Source organism: Onychostruthus taczanowskii, unplaced genomic scaffold (genome assembly GCF_017590055.1).
Source record: "Onychostruthus taczanowskii isolate IOZ18803 unplaced genomic scaffold, ASM1759005v1 scaffold54, whole genome shotgun sequence".
In the NCBI taxonomy this organism is placed as follows: Eukaryota; Metazoa; Chordata; class Aves; order Passeriformes; family Passeridae; genus Onychostruthus; species Onychostruthus taczanowskii.
This window is the reverse complement of record NW_024503013.1, coordinates 4149100-4171505: the sequence shown is the minus strand read 5'-3', so window position 1 is coordinate 4171505 and position 22406 is coordinate 4149100. Positions and strand designations below refer to the sequence as shown.

General features: G+C 37.8%; 1 protein-coding gene across 1 annotated transcript in view; it reads left to right on the top strand.

Annotated features, from left to right (window-relative positions):
• TRPC6 (transient receptor potential cation channel subfamily C member 6) overlaps window positions 1-22406 on the top strand; it is an 80007-nt gene that overhangs the window by 41101 nt on the left and 16500 nt on the right. The window contains exons 2-6 of the mRNA XM_041417085.1: window positions 7619-8393; window positions 16202-16387; window positions 18275-18439; window positions 20256-20469; window positions 22022-22249. Coding sequence (XP_041273019.1) covers window positions 7619-8393; window positions 16202-16387; window positions 18275-18439; window positions 20256-20469; window positions 22022-22249 — 1568 coding nt within the window. The remainder of the gene's footprint in view (window positions 1-7618; window positions 8394-16201; window positions 16388-18274; window positions 18440-20255; window positions 20470-22021; window positions 22250-22406) is intronic.

Sequence of the window (22406 nt, the reverse complement as noted above, 5' to 3'; positions counted from 1 at the left end):
AAAAGAAATATTTCTTATCTTTAAACAACCTCAGAGTTGAGGTTGCACATTGATCAAATGAGCTGTGAAAATGGGAAAATACACTTTAATTAAACTGTGTTTTAAAGAGTGAATGCATTCAACTTTTTTTTTAAAGTTGAGGAAAAATGTTCCTTTATATAGAAAGGAACTAGTTTTGCAGACATAGCTAGACACCATTCTGAGCAAATCAACTACTGGAAATTCAGTTTTTCAGTAATGATGATAAAATTAGGCTGCAAAAACTGTATTTGAAGTTTATTGTCAAATATTTTCAGCAGTCAGAATGAAATTATAAATGTGCTCAGGTACAACTCAATCTTCAGATCTATAAAATCCAGATCCATAGAAGTCTTTTAAACCTTAAAAAGATAGTAATCCTTGAAGAAAAGGATTATGTATTTTGACACTCCAAACTAAGCAGTCTCAACCCATTTCTTCATGTCATCTGCCTTGCCTTACCATGCTGAGGTTAGCTCCGTCGGAATGTCAGAGCGTGGTGCTAGGAACACCAAGGTTGTGGGTTTGTTCCTCATATGGGCTGTTTACATCAGAGCTGGACTCAGTAATCCTCTTGGGTCCCTTCCAATTCAGAATATTCAGTGAATCTATTTACTTTGCTTTGCAGTTGTGATGTATAAAAGCCTCTTGGCTGGTAAAGCACTCTCTTCTCTCTCTTTTTTTTCTCTTGGGAAAGAATTTAAATCACACCCCTCTTTAAAAGCTTCAAGCAATCTGAGTGCTATAACCTTTTGTGTGTTGTTCCTGATAAATCCTGATAAAGCTTTCCAGGTTACTTTTCCTCCTTAGGCCATTTTTATTCAGACACTGTTTTCCTAGTCATTTCCCTAAATGCTTCTATTTAATTGTCATAACCATTTCAGTGGTTGGAAGCTACTTCATCAATAATAAGCCACTGGTTTTATTACTCAACAAAAGGTAAAAATTAGGGTTAAGGAATGACAAATGAAATAAGGAGCCTGGGAACTGGTTGTTTGCCTTATGCTGGGTGCTTTCTTTCCATCATCCATTAGATAGCCAAAAACCACTTTTCAGGAGAGATTGAAAAACCTTTTGTTATTTCCTGAAGAAAGTGTTTGTCAGACTATTACCCTTCCAGGTTCACAAACTGTGACTGATGAAACACACTCTAAAACATAATTGTATTTAACTGCTTCTGTACAAAAGCATTTGCACAATATAATCAATCAGCTTGGAGAAAACACTTCTCACTAGTCTGTAAACAAGAAAGCTTTGACAGTCCAGGTCTAAGAAAGACCGCTGGGACAGTTGCAAAAGGCAAATCAGTTTTCACCAAAATTTCAAATAAAAGTCTTAAAGATTTTATATTTCATACTGTGTTAGATGTATGTCTTCTGATAAAAGCCCCACAAGAGTAAAAATACTCTTACTTGCACTTTTCATCTGCTACAAAGTTAAATACTTAAGGTTTGTTCATTATGGGGTTTTCTTACTTTTAAGGCAGTCACTGTCGCTGATTATTTGTAAGCTTTATTGTACATGTCCACAGGTGGTTTTGGCTTGTTATTTACAGTGCTTTTCAGCCCCAGCTCATTTATAATTCACCACCAGCTCCTAAGGGTTATGGAGGAACCTTGGATCCTCATGCCAAAGGATGGAAAACCCAAGGTTTTTCAGATACTTGTTTCAAGATGTTTACTGTCTTTACGTTTAGAATTTCAATTTAATCTTACTTTCTACAGCCTGTCATTTTCTGTTCCTTAGCATGGTATCATGTAGAGGTTCACACCATGTGTCTGTCTAAGCTCCCATCCTATCTCTAGTTAGATGGAGTTTATATTATTTAATTTTATATATGCTGCTATTATTTTATGTATATCAGTATGTAATTTTATAAAATATGTTTGGCAGATTATATATGATATTATGTTATATGCTACATATACTTTTAAATTTTTTATATAGAAGTATGATAAAGGACAGTAGAAGAACAGAACATCCAAATTCAAATAATTAGATAGTTTCGAGCTAATTTATTATTGGATGTTTGGTGCTGATGATTTTGTTTGGCATTACTTCCTATCTGATCTCCTAGCTAATTGCTAATTATTGACAGTTTACCAATAGCATAAGAGAATTAAATTTGAAAATTATTGATTTAGTTTAGCTTTTTTCTTCTCTTTGTAAAAATAGGCTCATGGCCTTCGAAGTTTTCTGGAAGCTTCTCCACAGAGTTGGTTCAGGAATGATTACTAATGTTTTCAACCTTATTTCAGCTGCGTACTTGACTTTGAACAAACAGTGGATACTATTGTCACTGTGATTGGACAATTTTCAAAATTCTTGAGCTTCACAAGACTGAGGAGTTTGTGATTAAACCAGTGTGTCAACACAACTTTCTCCACTTAGTTCTGAGAGCATTTGTGTCTGTGACTTTTTTCTTTAGGATGCTGCCGGTAGTGTCAGCCTTCTTTTTTCCTTGCCTTGTTTCCAGCCTGTAGATTTGCATTGCTGGCAATGTACATGAGTACACATTTATTTTCTTTTCATGAGAACAGCAGGCTTTATGTCTTTATATTCATATATGCAGGTCAGGGACTTCAGTGTAGTCTCTTGCTAAAGCATGGTCCTGAAGGTAGTAGCAAAGTTGGATTTTTTGAGTTTATATGGTCTAATTTCTTGAGATGTCAGTCTTCTTCTAAAGGTTAAAAACTTCTGAAGGAAAGCCAAGCCTCAAGTTTAAATGCATTAACAGATTATTCTTTACCTTGTAAGAGGTAATTACCTTGTAATTTTAAAGTATTATAAGCTCTTTTAAGTGAATAAAGGAAGATGAGGACTCTAAACTGTCACTATACCAGCTTGTTCAGCTTCTAGCAGATATTGTAGAATCTCCTACAAAACATTTTACTTTGGATTCTAATGCTGTGGATACTCACAGTTGTTTCCCATGACCAAACTTTCCCAGCTTCACAACTCTTTGTAATGACAGTTCACATCCTCAAAGGGAGTTGAGGGTCAAAATGAGATCTTTCAACACAGTTCTTTCACTTCATAAATCTGAGACTAATTATCTGAGACATGATTAAGGAACGTCAGCAAAGGCAGAATTCTTTCTCACAGGAGAATCCATAGTGCCTAAATGATTTCTTGGATGTCAGTGCACCTGAGAGATAGCCAAAAATGTACTGCACCAAAAAAGGTGTCTAATCATTTTACTACAAACACTGACACGAGAGATCACTGTATTTTAAGTTAAGGAAGGTGTACTCAAGGAGGGTTTTGTTCTGTGGCAGACAGCTTCATGGATGTGGCAGGAAATGACAGGAGTTTCCTTCATCAAGATGAAAATTGAGAGAAGATATGGTTGCTATGAGTTCGTGTTTTGCAGATGACTACTGTAGGGGAAAGCAATACTTAGTTTGAGTAAAATAGATCTAAATTGGTGATTATTAAATTTAGGCTGAAAATTAGGTTGATGTTTCTGAGTACTAGAACAGTTAAATTCAAGATTAGTCTTCCTGTGTGATTAGATTATTAGTCAATAAAATTTCAGCAAGACAGGCACTTCCTTCAAGATAGAGTGATATTTTAATGGGAATTGTTTGAGGTGATATCTGTACTTGTAAGGGACTTTACTCCGTCATCCTTCTGTGGTCTATATTCCTGTTATATTCTATGCATTTATGGAGACTTCTCACCTAATCTGCTGGGATTCTCTTTGAAACAATGGAAAAATGTAAGTTGTCCACTTATAAAGTAGGTAGGAGAAATGTCTCTCCTTTATCTACAGAGACGATAAAAATGACTAATTTATACTAGGATTCTACTGATCCTAGGGTGGAAGTGAGATGAGTGGAATACCATCCTGTATAATTCACAAAATCAGTCTTACTATGCTTCAAGTGGAAGATATGGTAGAGACTGTATGACCTTTGTTGCTATCTTGCATTTAATTTCTAATTTTGTAGAACTCCTTCCTGTAATATGATATCAAAAATGATGACAATATTCCAGCCTTGATCATACTGGCTCTTCAGCACTAAGGAGTAATGAGTATGGTACTTTAGACTGCATTTTCCCAAAGTAACATTGGTAGTGTCTTGCAACCAACAGTTATTGTCTGAGAAGGATGAGGTTTCAAGTGGCTTTAAGATTTATGTGGCTAGTACTGTGACATGAGCATCTATTTAAGAAATAAATGAACTGGAAGGACCTTAGTGAATGTAAAATGTAAGAACATCAGAATAAAGCAAGACTGAACATACTCTTCTGGATCATCAAATTCCTTTCTCTGCACTTGGAGGCAGTCAGGTGTCTTGCACTTCTCTGAAAAAACTCCTGAAGTAATGTTTGTTTCTCTATCTAGTTAAGCAGAAATAATAAAACAGAAAATTCAGCTTTCTGTGTTGCAATTAAACATACTTATAGCCTTGTGCTGCAAGAACCAGTTTTAACGACAGATCCTTACATTTAATTAACTGTAGTTGCAAATGGACAAACCAGGACGTTCATTTCATACACATGAAATGCATTGATGCAGGAAAAATTGGTTACATTGAGATTCTAGAGGTCTGCATCAGACATGTGGTACAGGCCAGCAAACAATAAAAATATATTCTATTTCATTCTATAATAGGTTCTAATTCAGTTGATGAGCTACTGTATACGGAATGTATGTATTTAATATCCCATTTAAGCAATGATTTTCTTCCAAATGCAGGCAAGGAAAGAGGAAGTGGTACTAGACAAAGATGCTAATTCGAAGTATTTTTAACTGCAATGATTACCCTTTGCTTTGGTAAACCATACTGAATGTATTGCTAGAATAGAAATAGAATCTCTTTCCCTTATTTGAAAAATGGAAGAGGAAGTATTTAATGAACAGCAGTTCTTGGCTGTGGGCTGTGTCAGTTCCCCAGCACAGACTGATTACACTGGTGGACCCAGTGACAAAGGACCCAGGTGAGGCTGAGGTACTCTGTGCTCCCTTTGCCTCTGTTTTAAACAGTAAGGTTTGTCCCCATAAGCATTATTTGGGTGAGTTAATCACCCCAGACTGCTGAAGCTGGTGCATCTCAGGAAATGGTGATAACCAGGATCCTGTTGAAAGGTTTGTTTCCTTGTTCAAGGATCAAATACTAGCAAAATAATTTTATACTGGGTTTGTTCAGGACACATGAAGATACGTATTTTATATCAATTATGTTGTTATTGACAATTGAACTAAGATTTTAGTCTTAGTTCAATTGTCAATAGATTGAACACGTTTGTTATTTGGAACAAGTTTAAAAAATATGTTCCAATTTTTTTGTGAGTTGATTTTTTTGTCTGTTTATAATCTGTTCAGAGTAGAATCAAGTTGGACATCAGGAAGAATTTCTTCATGGAAAGGGTTGTTAAGGAAAGGAGTGCCCAGGGAGGTGGTGCAGTCACTTGGTGCTTAGTGCTTTGGTCAGGTTGACAAAGTAGTGATGAGTCAAAGGTCGGACTTGATGATCTAGGAGGTCTATTCCAACCTAAATGATTCTGTCCTTCTGTGAAATAACTTCAGTACAGATTATTTAAATTATGTTCAACAGTAATTGGTTGCTGCACTGAAGAAAGAAGCAGTTCAAGATAGATAGGGAACTACTGCATTTAAATAATCAGTTTACTCAAAACTGAGAAGCCGGTGTGGAGCTAAGAAAGTTGGAAAACTTGGTGCACTTAAAAGATGGTAGAGAGCAGGCTTGCCATGATTTCTCCCTCTGCACCCTTGGGTGCCAGGTCTCAGGACTCTGTGTCTGGTTGCTTAAATTGAAGCCTGGGTCAGTCTACCTTAAATGTAGGTAACACTGCTAAGGACCTTCTCCGGTACAAAATAACAAATCCATAAAAAATGTGTATGAAAACTTTGTACTGCTTTTCAGACTTTCTACAAATGTGATGTCACAGGAACACACTGAATTGTGAAAATACAGCAAGATTCCAAAATTCAACATATACGCAGGAAAACTAGAATAAATATAAAATAAAGCTTATATAGCTTTTTTTCAGAGCTACATTTCATGGTTCATAGGATTTGCATTTATCACTAGGAAAAAAGTTTGCTTTTGAAATGAATTTAAACATAAAACCAAACATTTCTGCGCTTGATTTAAATATTTTGTGCTTCCCTACTAGCAATTCTGAACAATTATTTATTAAAAATATCAAATAATGAAACTAATAATTATAATTAATAGTTACTGTTGTCAGTTGTGATATATTCCACATTCCATACCTATTATTATCTTGAAGAAAAATGGTCCTTTTATATTTAACACTTTGGCAATTTCAAGTATTTCCAGTGCTGCAGAAGACTGCATCTCTAGAACAGAGAAGGCAAGAAGCAGAAAGGAAATATATACAAAAGCTAAATCTAAACAACCTAGAATAAATACCTTGTAATGTTACTTTTTGTGAAGAAATTTTGAATCACAACGGACTAACTTTTTAAGCTGAAATTTTAATTCATATTCATTAATATTTAATGAATAAAATATTGCTTATTGTTATTTTTTGTGGGAAATACTGAATGTAGTGAAGTGTATTTGAGCATATGTATGTAAGGAATAATTAAGCTACTATTCAATAAAGAAAAAAAGATGAAGTTGTGGGGAATATTGAGTAGTTTAGGAGAGTAATTCTAGAAGAGAAAACTATTTGCAATTTAATTTATATTGAAGATTGGAATCTTAATAGGCTGAAAAAATAAGATTGAATTAGTGAATTAGATTTCCTTCTTTTTAAAGAGAATGTATCATATTTTGTAACATTTCTCAGAAAACTTACGTTTGCTATGTTCACTTTATAATAATGACTAAATAATTATTAATGAGGTATTTAATAATTATGGTTGGAAATGGCTGAGGATTTCAGTAGTAGCAGACTGGACAACATTTCAGAACTATCATGAATCAAGAATTAGCAAGATTTGTTGTCAAGCCCCTGAGTGAAGGAATAAATAGCATATCAAGATTATGAATGTAATAATGAAAAGAATGGTGGACATGAGATGTAAGAGCTGCCATGCAATGTACTTGATGTGCTTTTATCTTGTCCAGATTCACTTAATGCCTGAGCACTCCATTATGGATGTCAGAAAAACATCAGCAGGGTGAAGAGGAGAGGCCAGAACCAAAATATGTTAGATGGTTGCTGAAGCAGGGAGATAAGAGCAAGTGAAGTCAGCCTGACTGCTTTTGTGAAGCAGAAGGGAGTTTAGAGAGTTTCCATCTTTGTGTGCCCTGCTGTCCTGAGCAATCCCTCATTTCTCATCCCACAATTGCTGACTCCTTTCACACTGTGGCTTATTCTCACTCTGAGCTGGGAGGACAAAATAAGGAAAAAAAGTGTAGCTTTAAATGATTGATGACAGATTTTTCTTCTTGTTGAAATAAAATGTAGCTGACTACTGATTCTCAGGTTGTGTAGTAACAATGGTTACAAAAAGGATCGAGGGCAGGGTTTCTGGTGTCCCTGCTTCATTCAAAACACACAGCAGATAAAGGACTAGAAATTTTTATTTATTATTAATCAAAATGGATATACCTTTGCATAAAGAAGAACTAACAATTTCTCTGTGTGCACACAGCCGGGGCAACGAGAACAGGCTGGCCCTGCGGCGACAGACCATTCTGCGGGAGAAGGGCAGGAGGCAGGCCAGCCGCGGGCCAGCCTACATGTTCAATGACCACTCCACCAGCCTTTCCCTGGAGGAGGAGCGCTTCCTGGATGCCGCCGAGTATGGAAATATCCCGGTGGTTCGCAAAATGCTGGAAGAATGTCCCTCGCTTAATGTCAACTGCGTGGACTACATGGGACAGAACGCCTTGCAGCTGGCAGTGGCCAATGAGCACCTGGAGATCACGGAGCTGCTGCTGAAGAAGGAGAACCTGGCGCGGGTGGGGGACGCCTTGCTGTTGGCCATTAGCAAGGGCTACGTTCGGATAGTGGAAGCCATCCTGAGCCACTCCGCGTTTGCCGAAGGCAAGAGGCTGGCTCTGAGCCCCAGCCAGTCGGAGCTGCAGCACGACGACTTCTACGCGTACGACGAAGACGGCACGCGGTTCTCGCACGACGTCACGCCCATCATCCTGGCTGCTCACTGCCATGAGTACGAGATCGTGCACACCCTGCTGCGGAAAGGAGCTCGCATCGACAGGCCGCACGACTACTTCTGCAAGTGCAGTGAGTGCAATCAGAAACAAAAGCATGACTCTTTCAGCCATTCTAGGTCCAGGATCAATGCCTACAAAGGTCTGGCCAGCCCTGCTTACCTGTCTTTGTCCAGTGAAGACCCTGTAATGACTGCCTTAGAGCTCAGCAATGAGCTGGCCGTGCTTGCCAACATTGAAAAAGAGTTCAAGGTGAGTAGAGGGACACTGATTTTGGCAGACACAGAGCTGCAAAGTTTATCCTTCATAAATCAGCAAAGTAATGTGGGAAAAGATACAGTTTTTTACTGAATGGAAGATTCAAATCTTTGTGAATATCTTATTGCCATGTGCTGATTGTAATTCACACTGTTTATGTGAATTTCACTGTTTATGCCAGTGAACTAATTTTCTACTTCCTATCAGGCAGGGGGGTGAAGGAGGCCCTTCAAACCTATGGCTGAAGCTGGTTTAGGGCAGGGGAAAGAGGAGACTAAAGTGGTACATTTTAGTCACTTATGACAGACAAGTTGCATGATTCTGTCAAACCCTTGTGCATTCTCTTTAGTTTCTTGTATTTGAACTTGAAGCTTTCATACTTACAGTGTACTGCATTCCTTCATAAGGAGGATTCTAAATAAATGTCCTCCTTTTTTAATGTGCTGTTCTGGTATTTCTGGTCACTTCTTTCTCTTTGTTACTTATTTGTGCTTAATTATATACAAACTCTGTAGCGTTAAAAGGCTTTTTCAGTATTACATAGAGATTTTAGCATTTCATAAATGCATGTTTTTGAAAAAAATACTAATAGTTGAGACCCAGGCTCCATAGACTCTTGAAGCATGAGTTAAGGCAGTAAGAATGTAAGGTTTTATCTGTCAGAAAAAGCAAAGTCAGGCCTTGTGCAAATATTGTCAATGTTATTTATGACCTGGGTTAGCTAAAATCACTTCATGTGGGTTTGCCTCATAGGACCCTGTCAAAAGCAGATGCTCCTGTGACAGAGCAATATATATAGACTTCACTAGCAGGAGATCAACATCCTTCCAAAGCTGTCACAGAATAATTTGCAACATTGTGTTAGCAAATGTTTGAAGTTATCATGACCAATATTTTACAATAATCTTAGCGGTGGTACACACACACAAAACTGTGAACCTGTCTCTACTCAGCGAACCTGAGCTGAGGTGCTGCAGTTCTGAATGAATTCCCCTGGACTTGTGCTCATAGGTGGCACCAGTCTATTATAAGAATCTAGAGATGGAAAATAAGGAAGAGAAATGTACAAGGTGATCTTAAAAACAGCAGCTGAACTGCTGAAATTGAAGGGAAGGAGAAAAAAACCAAAATACTGGGAGAACCATTTTAGTTTATTGCAGAGAATGAACATCTGCCCCATGAAGTCTCTGGCAGAAACTTTTAGGACCTCAGTGGACTGAGATTTCATCCACTGATTTCATGTACAGAGTGTTGAAACCACATACTTCTTTCTCTTTAGCAGCTGCTGATAGCAACAAAAGGACTTGATTAACTTAAAGCTGAGTAAATTTAGAACAGAGCTAAAAACTGTTTTTCATAAACCATAAGTGCAGCCTGTTAAGTTCACAGTTACATTGAGATAAATAGCATGACTGATTTGTAGGACCTGTAAAGATCCCTTTACCATAGCTGGAGTGACACAAGCTAAGATTATTATAAAGATAAATAAAATCATCATCTGGAGCAGCAGCAAGAGGTGCCCTTCGAATTCTACAGAACACAATCAGTGAGATGAGTGGGAGCACAGCACCTGTCCATGGCACCACCAGGCAGGGAATGGAGCACACAGGTGAGAACCCAAGTAGGCTGGGTCGCAGAAAAAGCTTCTGCAGCCAGCTCTGATGTGCCATGAGGAGGTCCTTCTTTGGTGACTTCTGTTTTTCCAGTTCCTCTTTTGTCTCAGTTGCTCTCTGTAAAATGAGAGCTTCACTTCTAGTGTAGTACAAAGAATTTTAACAGATTTTGGATACTGTCCCTCATCAGAAACAGGAGATTAGATGAGAGACAAAGCAGCTCCATACTGCTGGGCATTAATCATCCAGGCTCTGTTGGGAATATGCATACTCTTTGGATAGAGTGAAGTGGAATAGGAGCACTGAGGAGCACAAGGCAACGTGGAAATTTAACTCTCCAATAATTTAAGTTTTCACCAGGAGCGGGCAGCTGGCAACATAAGGTCTTTTGGGAATGTTTTTATAGATTCTAAAACCATGTAGTGGTTCTGGAGAAATATTAAAGACTGTGAAGTACATTTATAACTGAATTTATGAGAGCTGACACTATTGATAAGCAGTGATATTTATAATATCTAGACAGGCCAGGGGCTTGACTGCAAAATACCTGCCTTAGGTTCAGTGAAGGCAATACAAGTGTGTAAAAGTTTACAAGAACTGGAGGCTGTCAGCTTTACTGAGTCTGGGCTTGTTTGCACTCCTGCAAGCTTATATCCCTGGTCGTAGCAATTAATCTAAAAAAATGTTACCGTTGCTTTATTTCAGGAGTTTGCTACAATTATTTGGAGAGTGTGGTCACTGCATAAAAGTGCGGGTTTGGTAAAAATGCTTTACATGTGTTAGTGTAATCAAAACAAGTATATTTTTAGTGCATAGGTTCACTGGACATGGCAAATCTTTAGCTCCACCTAGGGTTAGCCTGAGCCATTTAAAGTATTTCAAATCTTACCTAAACTTAAACTCAGCTTTCTGGTAACACACGATTTTAGGTCACCCATTTTGTAGTACTGATAGGGTATTGTAGCAGGGAAACTTTCAAGTGGTTGCCTACAGCAGCTAGTGACACAGATAATTTCTAGGTCTTCCTCAGAGGCAATAGGAAGGATCAGTGCTATACTGTGATGCTGGTTGTTTTATGACTGTCCTATAAATTGCTTCTCTCCTCTAATATTAGAGAGAACACTGGTCATGAATCTGTGATTCATACAAAATAGGAAATGCCACAGTCAGGGGAAAACATTATTCTCTGGAATAAACCCCTTTCTTCCTACAAACCTATGCAGTAGTGTCATCCAGCATTACATGCCTTTTGCATTTTGTTGCAGGTATTAAAAGTGTTGCAGTATTTAAGAATGTTTTTGAGAAAAATACTTTATTAGGAGTAAAATCAGAAAAAAAGTAGGTTACTTCTGAAGGAAGAATAACTGGACAAACGTGTAAAGCACAGCGTAGAAATATTTCTGTACCAAACAAATAGCTAGTTCAAGCTTCCTAAGTAATTGTGAGATCTTCAGCTATTTCTGAAGACCATTTAATTTAGTTTTGTGTCATAGAACCATAGAATGGTTTAGGTTGTAAGTGACCTTAAAAATCATTTAGTTCCAACTGCGCTGTCAGGGCAGGAAACCTTCCATTAGAGAGGTTACTCAGACTCCCATCTAACCTGGTCTTGAACCTCTCCAGGGATGGAAAGTCCTCTAAGGACAACCTATTCCAGGGCCTTACCGCTCTTAAAGTAAATAATCTTTTCCTAATAGGTAGTCTAAACCTATGCTCCTTCAGCTTAAGGACATTGGCTCTGGTCCTGTCCTGCCAGGCTTTTTTCTGAAGTCCCTCTCCAGCTCTCTTGGAGCCCCTTCAGGTACTGGAAGGTTCTATAACGTCTCGCTGGAGCCTTGTCTTCTCCAGGCTGAGCAGCCCCAGCTCTCTCAGCCTGTCTGCATGGGAGAGCTGCTCCAGCCCTCTGATTGTCTTTGTTGGCCTCCTCTGGACTCGCTCCAGCAAGTCAACCTCTTCCTTATGTTGGGGGCTCCAGAGCTGGACACAGCCCTGCAGGTGGGGCCTGAGCAGAGCAGAGCAGAGGGGCAGAATCCCCTCCCTGGCCCTGCTGCCCACGCTGCTTTGCATGCAGCCCAGGACACAGCTGACTCTTTAGGCTGCAGTCTGGCATTGCTGGCCATGCTGAGTTTTTCATCCACAGCACACCCAGTCCTATGTCTCATGGTTTTTCTTGATTCGTTCTCTGCCCAGCCCGTGCTTGCACTTGAGATTGCCTCAGCGCATGTGCAGGACATGGCTTAGTGTGCAGCTTTACAAAGTTTGATATTATATAGAATATTTTTAGTTTTGGAGATGGTGTTCATGTTTTCTGTCATCTCAATGGTTTGCCCACCTAAGAGCTAATATCTTTACTACATAATGAAGAGGTAGATGATATATGACAAATGTTGTCCTGCAGAGATGTGGCCTGTAGTTTTGAGAGGGACAATTGTGGCCCAGTGCTGCTCAAAATGGATAAGATTAGCATTTATTATAAAGTCCACTGCAACTATAATGGCAACTGACTGGTTTATTGTTTAAAAGGATGAAATGGAAGATGTGTTTTCAAGTTAAACATAGATATATTACTGTTTGCTGTAAAGTAGTCTCCCTAATACCCTAATAACTGTCCAAATTTGCTTTTCTGATGAGAAGCAAAAATCTAATTTTCTGTTTGTGTTTTTTTGTTTGGGTTTTTTTTTTTTTTTTTTTTTTTTCACGTATACAATCCCCATTACAGAAATGGGATCTCCATCTTCACTACAGCTATTGTCAGCTTTCCTAAAGAAAAAGTAACATCACCTGTTAGAGAAGGAGTGAAGCACTGAAGGCGTAAGGGCCACCTTTGAAAGGGAAATAATGTATTTAGCTACCTACTGGCACCTAAATTCGACATTACATCCCACTTTGAAATCTTAAGTTCTAGTATAGCAGTATCCATATTTCTGATCTTGTCCTCTACAGTCCACTGAGCAGAGCCAGGACATGGTCTGGAGCACTGCTCCATCTCATCCATGGGGTTCAGTGTCTTCCTGCATCCTGAGAGCCTTCTCATCCCAGGCACAGTCTGGGGGACAGCAGGAGCCTGGACTGGTCCCAGGGGACTGTGTGAAAAAAGAACCTTTTTCTGGGAGATATATTTGTAGTGATGCTCTCCTGGTCTCCTGGCTGTGGTCGCCTGTGCATGGTCAGAGGTGAAGCAGGGCATGGTCAGCTGAGGTTTTCAGAGTGACAAGAGCCTGCTTGCTCCCTTACTTGGCACCCCAAGACAGTCTGCCATGTTAAGGGCAGGTGACTCCTCTCAGCAGTGCTACTCTCACTCCTCTGCCACCAGCGTTGTTCCCTAGTTCCTCATCCCCCACAGTGCTGCATCACCTTCCTTCTGCAGGTGGGAGCAGCTAGTACTGCTCCCTCATCCTTAGTGTTGTGAAATTTGACACAATTTGTTTTTTTCCTGAACTGCTGAGGGGCTCTGTGGCGATGTTGTCACATGCAGAGAATAAAGCACACATGCTTTACTGCAGAATTCAGTGCTGATTCTTTTTAGAGCCTTCAACCGTAACTTAGTTTCTAAGAACCATCTAAAGTTTCTCAGGAATGGGCTTTTTTAAAAATCACTAGGTTTACAACATGCAGTAAATGAGAACTCATTATCTGTGCCTTTGTCCATTTTTGAAAAGAAGTTAAGCCAAATAAATGGTACGAGACATGTGAGACTCAGGGAGGGGAACCTTTTTTTTGTGTGTGACAGAGACACACTGAAGAGTGTATCAATCATTTTTGCTGTAATTTCAGTTTTTGTTCTGCCTTCAGATGACTTTGCCTGTGCCACAGCAGAGGTGGAGGCAGTGATGGGCAATGCTCAGTTTCCCAAAGCTCGTTTGCCATAACCTGACTGCCGAGATCTTTTCATCTCTGCTATCACCACTGCTCACAGCTGTGGTGGTATCTCATGGGATGGGGGAAATGTTTTATTGCATTTGCAAATGAGAAAATAAACTTGTGGATTTTATGGATGAATTTATGGGGTGCTAAAATATACTGTGATATTGTGTACAACCTAAATTCAGAAGGGATAATTGCCCTGTAGAGTAATGGTCTCCTTACATCCTGTTTCGAAACTCCATGTCAGGTATCAGTCACTTGAGCTGCAAAATACTGATGAAGAGTGTGTGTGAGTGTGGATGAATGTACCTATCTTCTACCAGAAAAAAATACATGTATTAATATATTACAATGCTTCATAAGTTCTTATGAAGGCCAAATTATATTCTTATGTTTATTGAAAGTTATTTGGGTTTTTATATTGGTAAACAAGGATCAAATATCAATTTGGAAGAGTTAGTACTTAATCATACAAGGGTGGGTAATTGCCTCAATGTTTCTCCTTTGTCTGTGAATTTGAAATGGCTAATTTTCCTTTCATTTCAAAGAGAAAATTCATGTGTTAAAAATGCTGAGTAGTGAATCTTAGCTTCTGCACAAAAATGAAAGTCAAACAGAAGGTGAAATACTACTCTCAAAAAATGTCTTTCTGTAGTGCCAGAAGTCAGGATTTTGGTTAACCTCTCCTGTTATTCATTAAATGGAGAGAAAACAAATAATGCAATAATAAATTATTCAGAATGACAGGAAATTATTAGTTTTAGTATTTAGCTTCTGTTGCTTTTGTAGATAAATGGCATTGAAGTGACTTTTGCTCTTATGAGAGATCTGAGTTAACTTGTTTGTGTTATATTATTAAAAAAATAAATCACTAGCAGTTTTATGTAGATGTCTGTAAATATTTGTCTGTGAATGTTTGTTTGCATCCATCTATGCAAAGTGAAGTGTCAAACTTGGATGAAATCCTTTAATTTATCCGAGTAATAAACTGTTATTGTAGTGTTGTGGGTGATAAAGCACAAAGCTGCCTGAAGTACACCCTCAGCAAAGAAATTAGGGTATCCTGTATGCTCATTCTCTTCTAGGATGAAGTATTGGATGCATTAGATGCCGGTTCATATGAAGGAAGTATTTAAACAGAACGGGCTAACTCGAGACTAAGAGTGGAAGAAGGGGAAATACCCTGAAGAACAAACTGGAAGAGGGGAAGATGTGTCTGTGTAATAAAAGCATTTGTAGAAAATTACTTTGAACATGCCACAGAGACTGCATGAGCAGTCCTGTGTGCTGTGAGGTGGTGGAAGGTTTCTTCCATTCTTTTGTTTAGGAAAAATTCCACAGTAATTTCATCTTTTTAAGACATTAAAATAAACAGAAATCAAAAAAGTAGTAGAAGTTGCTGACACATGCGTGAATAAATCTCTTGTGAGATTTTTTTTAGTTTTAGATACACATCTATGCCTAATTCCCAGCTATATCTATCTTTCATGACCCAAACACAGCTGCATGTGAGGAGTGGTTAATGAACGGCAGATTGCAATGATCAAAACACAATTTTCTGTTTTGACTTCTGTCTTTTGGAAAACAGTGCCCAAGGAGGATAGTTGTTAGTTAAAGCAATAAGCAACTGAAGCTGCAGTTGCAGAGAAACATTTTGGCTCAAATTGTGAAGTCTCTTGAGAGGTCCTTGACCTAGAGCCGAGCTGCAGTCAGAGATGTGGTATCACCACACGAGCTGTGCCACTGCTGGCACTGTTGCTGGAGAGCAGCAGTCAAACCTTGTGTTTGCAAGCTAGAATATATGTTGGAAATGGGGAGAGACAAAGTTTACAAGAATAATTCTAGGCCTTAGAAATTTCAGTATATTTATGCAATTCTGAAGAAGGTTGGGAATTTCTTTAGATGTATTCTGCGTAGGATGCTCATCTTGGCCAATTGAAATCTCTACAGTGCAATTTTCTACGTCTTTTCTAGACTTCTGCAACAGTAAATAGAAAATTTTCCTCTGTGCTATAGATCTCGACTTGAACTGGTCATTAAAATGTGTCATACGATATTTCTGAAAGTGTTTTGGTTTTGCTTTTTAATCTTAAATTTCCTCTAAAGCACGTCTAGAGGAGTGACTTGGGTGTGAAAATTGATAATGTAGATGTGGAAGACTACCAAGGTGAGATGAATCCCTTTCCTTGAACATTTGGGAGAAAAAAAGCATAACAAGATGCAAAGAAGCTATTCACGTTCAGAGAGGTGTAAGTGGAATGTAGAATTGCTTCTCTCATGTTGGATCTAAACACCAAGATTTTTCTTTCTCCTTCTATTTTCTAGAATGATTACAAGAAGCTGTCTATGCAATGCAAAGATTTTGTAGTTGGACTGCTTGATTTGTGCAGAAATACAGAGGAAGTGGAAGCTATTCTGAATGGTGATGTGGAGACAAGCCATAATAATGGAGAGCATGGTCGGCCCAGCCTCAGCCGCTTAAAACTCGCCATCAAGTATGAAGTTAAAAAAGTAAGCAATTCTGTTGATCAAACAGGCATGGCATGATGGTGGTATAAAATTATGCTTTTGTTAAATGTTATGTTTTGGTAGCCTGCCACACTGAAATGAATGTTTGGGCCCTTTGGGCACGGTGGTTTTTGCAATCTAAACAATCCTCGCTTGCAATATAAACAAGAAGCAGGTATTTAAAAGGTGAATACTGGTCACAATAAGCATGAGAGCAAGTTACTCTAAAACAATGTGGAGCTATGTGCAAAACTTTTTTATATGTATTTTTATTTTAAATATGTTTTTTAAAGAAAAATCATGGAAAAATTTTGCACTACTTCTGAAGCCTGGAAAAATGTAACATTTAATAAAAGCTGGAGAATAGCACATTAGTCCTAGTGCACTACATAATATTGATACAGGTTTTTGTCAGGCTGTTGTGTCTTGCTCAGAAATTTGAGAAAACCTGGGGAAATTGCACGTCTCACAGAAACTGTGTTTGTGTCTGCACAGAGGGATCAGGACTATTAGTACTGTGGTTCTTAATTCAGGAGAAAGCAGCCTTTAGGTAGTGCCAGCTACAGGAATTATTGGCCCTTCTTTGGCTTGCTTTCATTTCTCCTGACAATTTAATAACTCTGCTCTCCATCTGAATAGTGCTCAGTGAAACCAGCTGAGTTTGTAGTTGCATAAACATTGGAATTTCCCAGGAAACTTGTGTTGGATAATATAGGTTGTAAAATTCTAGGTGACTTGTGTCGACCAGGGAGAAATTGTTTGTGTGGTGAAGTTTGTAACACCAAAGATGAAGAAGACACAGATAAAAAGTATACTTCAAAAGCATGTTACCCTAAATTTTTACAGAAATTGAGTTCACATCCCTGGGGGACACACAAAAAATTTATATGTGAGGTGTATTTATATATTCATGAAGGGAAGAAAAGAAAAAAAAACATTTCAGCTGAAACAGTATATGAACACAACCTCAAAAACACTTGCCAAGCTACAGTCACTAAAGAGAGCTGAAACAGCTGTTGAAGAGAACAGATTACATTGGGCTTGGATCCTTCTTACTGTTTGAGTCCTAGTGCTTCTGCAAATGTGAGCTTTCTTGCAACACTTTCTCTTATCTCAATAGAGACGTTTCTTGTACCTTCAGCCAGTCATCTTTTAAGTATAGAGAAAGGATCTAGAAAAAAAACCACACTACATTCAAATAAAATTTTATTTTATTTATAGATGTGGATTTAAAAATGTACAGTGCACAATAATCTACTATTTTTTAACATCTATGTTTGTAAGGTGCTTCTTATACTGTCCAGAGGACACAAAGAGCCATATGGGACAGACTTCTCAGTTTTGCAGTTTGTCCAAATGGTTCCAGAACCAAGTTATAAATAATCCTCATCTGATTTCCTGCAAATGTGACAGCTGCTTTCCCATGCCATCTGAAAAAAAATGGTATTTTCTGTGTCAACATTTGAAAATAGGATATATTTCCTAAGTGATAGGATATTCTTTCCTAAGTGAAGATTATGTAGCATTTTTTGCAGAACAAAAGACTCGAAGTGTTGGAATTTCTGAAGCAGTAAAATAAAAATTATAAATGTCAGAAGCATACAAAGTTTGCCCAGATAAATTAGCCTTAGATTAAATTAACAGTTTGTGATGGAACATAGTGTTAATAGATAGTTTTTAAGTGAAAATGTTTATTGCTGATGGCAACATGCCTGTTTGCTGGGAGATTTGGCTTATCAAAGTAGTTTTTCTTACACCACTGTTAATGAATTTAAGCTGCATTTTCACTATTTCAGCATTCTTAATCCTCTTCCTGTAGCTGTATTTTAAGAGAAGTTATTCTGAAAGCTGCATCATTTTTGTGCTCTTTTTTTTTTTTTTTTTTGTTAGTTTGTAGCACATCCAAACTGCCAGCAGCAGCTCCTCTCTATTTGGTACGAGAATTTGTCGGGTTTGCGGCAGCAGACGATGGCAGTGAAGTTTCTGGTTGTCCTCGCGGTTGCAGTCGGACTGCCCTTCCTCTCCATGGCCTATTGGATTGCTCCTTGCAGTAAGGTCAGCCTGGGAAGCCTTGTCAGGGCCTGCTAATGAATCCTTCAGCACGTAAATTCCTGTATGACAAAAGCACACTTACATAATACTTCAGAAACATGTTGTTTTAAAGCCAAGGTAGGATGGAATGGCTGCAAGGTTACACTTTCAGGCAATGGTGATTAAGACAGGTAAATGTGTTGTGTTAATTGCAATATGAAGTAAACTAAGTTACAGTGGTCGACCAAGTGTTGCCTTGAGGAAATCCTGTTTTATAAACCAAACAGTTTTTCATTTAGCTCTTGCCTTAGCAGGCAGATGCAGTGCATACTCATTTTGCATTGATTCAGAGCTAAACTAAGTTCAAGCTGTGAGCTGTGATTCCAGTCGCCTCAAAGGAAATTTTCTTTTTCATTATTAAAAATAATGCTATAAAAGCTGAGACAGTGCTAGTATTCATCATATTTCATGATGTCTTCAAAGCTGTTACACAACCTGCCCTGCATTCACTTGCAATGCTCTGTCTGGGATAAGGTGCTACCAGTATATCTGGTTCAGTTTATGTATAGCATAGAAAACTTTATAGTGTAGAAAACCAATAAAGATGGGTTGCAGTTTCTGGCCTCACTGAGCTTTGTGTTGAATCCCTGTTTCAGTTGGCCAGTATCCCTTTTGACTGGACACTTATGGAAAATTTCCATTGAAAGTATGTTAGAGGGACAAATGGCTTCCCACCGGGATTGTTCAACATGTTGCAGTATGAGATCCACAATTCTAGCAGGTTGAACTCTGTAGCCTTTTATGTTCTGCCATATTTTTTCATGTCTTTCAAGCTAGACAATTAAAATCAGTTGCATTATTTTCACCTTTTGGTATTATGACTAGGGTTTTTTGAATCATTTTCTCTTAAAGTGCCCTGAGATACAACACATTTCAGTAATTGAATTTCTGCTTTAGCAGTGACTTACCTTCTTGTTATTTTCCTTCAATGATTTATTTGTCATATACAAATGCAGTCAGTCTAAAATTAAAACGTACTTTTCTGCAGCTGCCAACTAAGTGGACAAGCTAAGACTTTTAATACTAATACAGGCACTCTCAAAAATAAAAAATTGCTAAAAGTTCAACCTCATGTGAGTTTGTATGGAACTTTCAGGTTTTAAAGTGTTGCACTGTAAACCATTTTTTAAGTTGTTCATAGTCATTACAAAGCTTTTCCTTTGTTCAAGTTAGGAGACTATTAAGACTCTGCAGAACTACTAATGTAACCTTTTGAGGTGTCACGACTTTTTTAAAAAAAGAAAATAAGTTGGGAAAACTGCACAATAACTGTGCTAAATTGAGTATCACATCAGTCAGGAAAGGGAATTCTTTTCTTCATAATTCACTCATAGAGATAATGCTTTTAGTAAGTGTGTCAAAATCTTATTTTCTACCTTGCCTCACAATGAAGCTGGCTAGTATTAAAAGATTCAACAGCTGCAATAAATTTTTCTCTTGATTATCTATAATAGACAAGAATGCCACAAAATAATTGCAGTATTATTTAAAATCACTGAATTAGAATACATATTTTATATTTTTTCATTTCAGTTTCACTGTTAATTTATCGCTTATATCCTAACAGTGAAACTGATGGATTATTCCTCTGAAAATAGGAAATCAGTAGAAACTTCTAAAGATGACTGTGAACAGGACATCATAATATATAAACATTTTCAGATATTTGTTTCTTCGTATTACTGGAATATATGATTATCTGTGTTACTGCTCTTTTTGTATACATTTTATTTGGAATCAGTCAGTGCAATCTCCTTGTGTTTGTTAATCTCTGTTGCAGCTGGGGAGGATAATGCGTGGACCATTCATGAAGTTTGTCGCCCATGCAGCCTCTTTCACCATTTTTCTTGGTCTGCTTGTCATGAATGCAGCTGACAGGTTTGATGGCACCAAACTCCGACCTAATGAGACAACAGACAATGTAAAACAGCTTTTTAGGATGAAAACATCCTGTTTCTCATGGATGGAGATGCTTATTATTTCTTGGGTAGTAGGTAAAAATTTTTGCTTAAATTGCTATGATTACAAGTGAAGCTGAACCCAACCGAATCCTTTCCTTTTAATGTTTTGTGCAAAAATTGCAGCAAAGGGAGTTTATTCAGCTGTCCGCATTCCCACGTGGGCCTTGTGTTTTTTATTGGATGGCAGCAGGATTCATGTGTCTAGTTGACCACAAACATGAAGACTAAGTATTTAGGTGAAATCTATAACATCTGAAGATTAATTAATTCAGTTTTATGAATATCAAAGCAAAGGGTCTACGAGGTTTTTTGGGGTGGTTGGGTCCCAGTATGAGCTTCCAGGAGGAAAGATTTTTACATGATGAAACAAGACTTTTTGTGCCCAATTGTCTCTTAATCTCTTTTTTGCAAGCATGTCTGCAGAATTAATAGTGTTTAGCTGAATATATTAGCGACAAAAGAGAAGAATATAGATCCCTGAAGATTTGGTGGTAGATTTTTTCCATCCTAGCACAGGAATGAAATGAGTGCTATGAGCAGTACTCTGAGCTGACCCATTAAACTTGGTGATGTAGAACTCTTCAGCATCACAACTTGAGCACAGATCTGTAAGGTTCTTACTTACAAGTCTACTACCTTTTATTCCAGTAGGGTTTAGATGCCAAATATTTTAAGGATCTTGTTGTTAGTTATGTCAGTAAAAAGTGAGAGCTAAAGTCTATAAACATCAATATTTTCATCTCATAATAAAGAAGTAAATAATAAATTCTCAATTTGAAGTTTTACTTTGCTAATTTAATCTATTTTTGTATCAGTGTCATGCATAAGACAGTTTATGAAAAATTGATTCATGCATACAGATGTGACATTGAATTTAGCTATTGTAATTGACATTATTATTGTTCTTATCTGAAAATGATGAAAAGTGCTTTCAATTTGATAAGTGTAAAAATCAGTGGCATTATTCCATTCAGTTATTAACTCTTTGGAATTGTACTTCATAATTACATAAGTTTTACCTTGAAAAGAAAAGACGATTTTTCACTACAAAAAAACTGTCATAGGCTGATAATGTACTTTCATTTTATTACTAAGGGACAGCAGTTAGGAATCAAACAGATACCTTTGTCCTATTGAAGAAGGATTAGGTCTGAGTCTTACTTTTGTGATCATTTGTCACGTATATAAGAGAGACTACCCAGGGTAATGGCAAGTGAGAAATTTTGAGTTATGCTTTAGCTCTGCCACCACTATACGTTCATGCCAGTGCATTTCTGCTCTTCTCATCTCGTCCTCTCTCTGTTAGAGATAGTAATACTCACATCCCATTCCTCTCTTGGAAAGTTTTTGTAGTTTTACAGGAAAAAGCAGTCTGAAAGATTGTTATTATTACTCAGATGAGGAAGAAGTTTCAGAATGTATATGAATTTGCAGGTCCAAGGATTTCATTTTGTGTTCAAACTCCCACTGATAAAAGTAGTTTTGAGTTTGACTGCAAGCAAGAGCATGTCCTGTATATAATAAAAATATAAAACAAGCATGAAGAATAGAGAACACACTACTTTCTCTGTTCTGTCTTACACAGGTATGATATGGTCTGAATGTAAAGAAATTTGGTCTCAAGGTCCAAAGGAATACCTGTTTGAGTTATGGAATATGCTTGATTTTGGTATGTTAGCAATTTTTGCAGCATCATTTATAGCAAGGTTTATGGCATTTTGGCATGCATCCAGAGCCCAGAACATCGTTGATGCAAATATGAAAGATCTGACAAGTCCAACGCTGGAGCCCAACATAAAATACTACACCTTGGGTGAGTTCATTGCACACTTACTGGGCCAAAAACAAAGTGATTTTCTTTTAATAAGTCTCCAATACCATAATTTCATTATGTAGTACTGAAAAAATTCCCACTGCTTCTCTTTCTTATCCTTATTGCAAGTTGAACATGAGCCAGCAGTGCCCTGGCG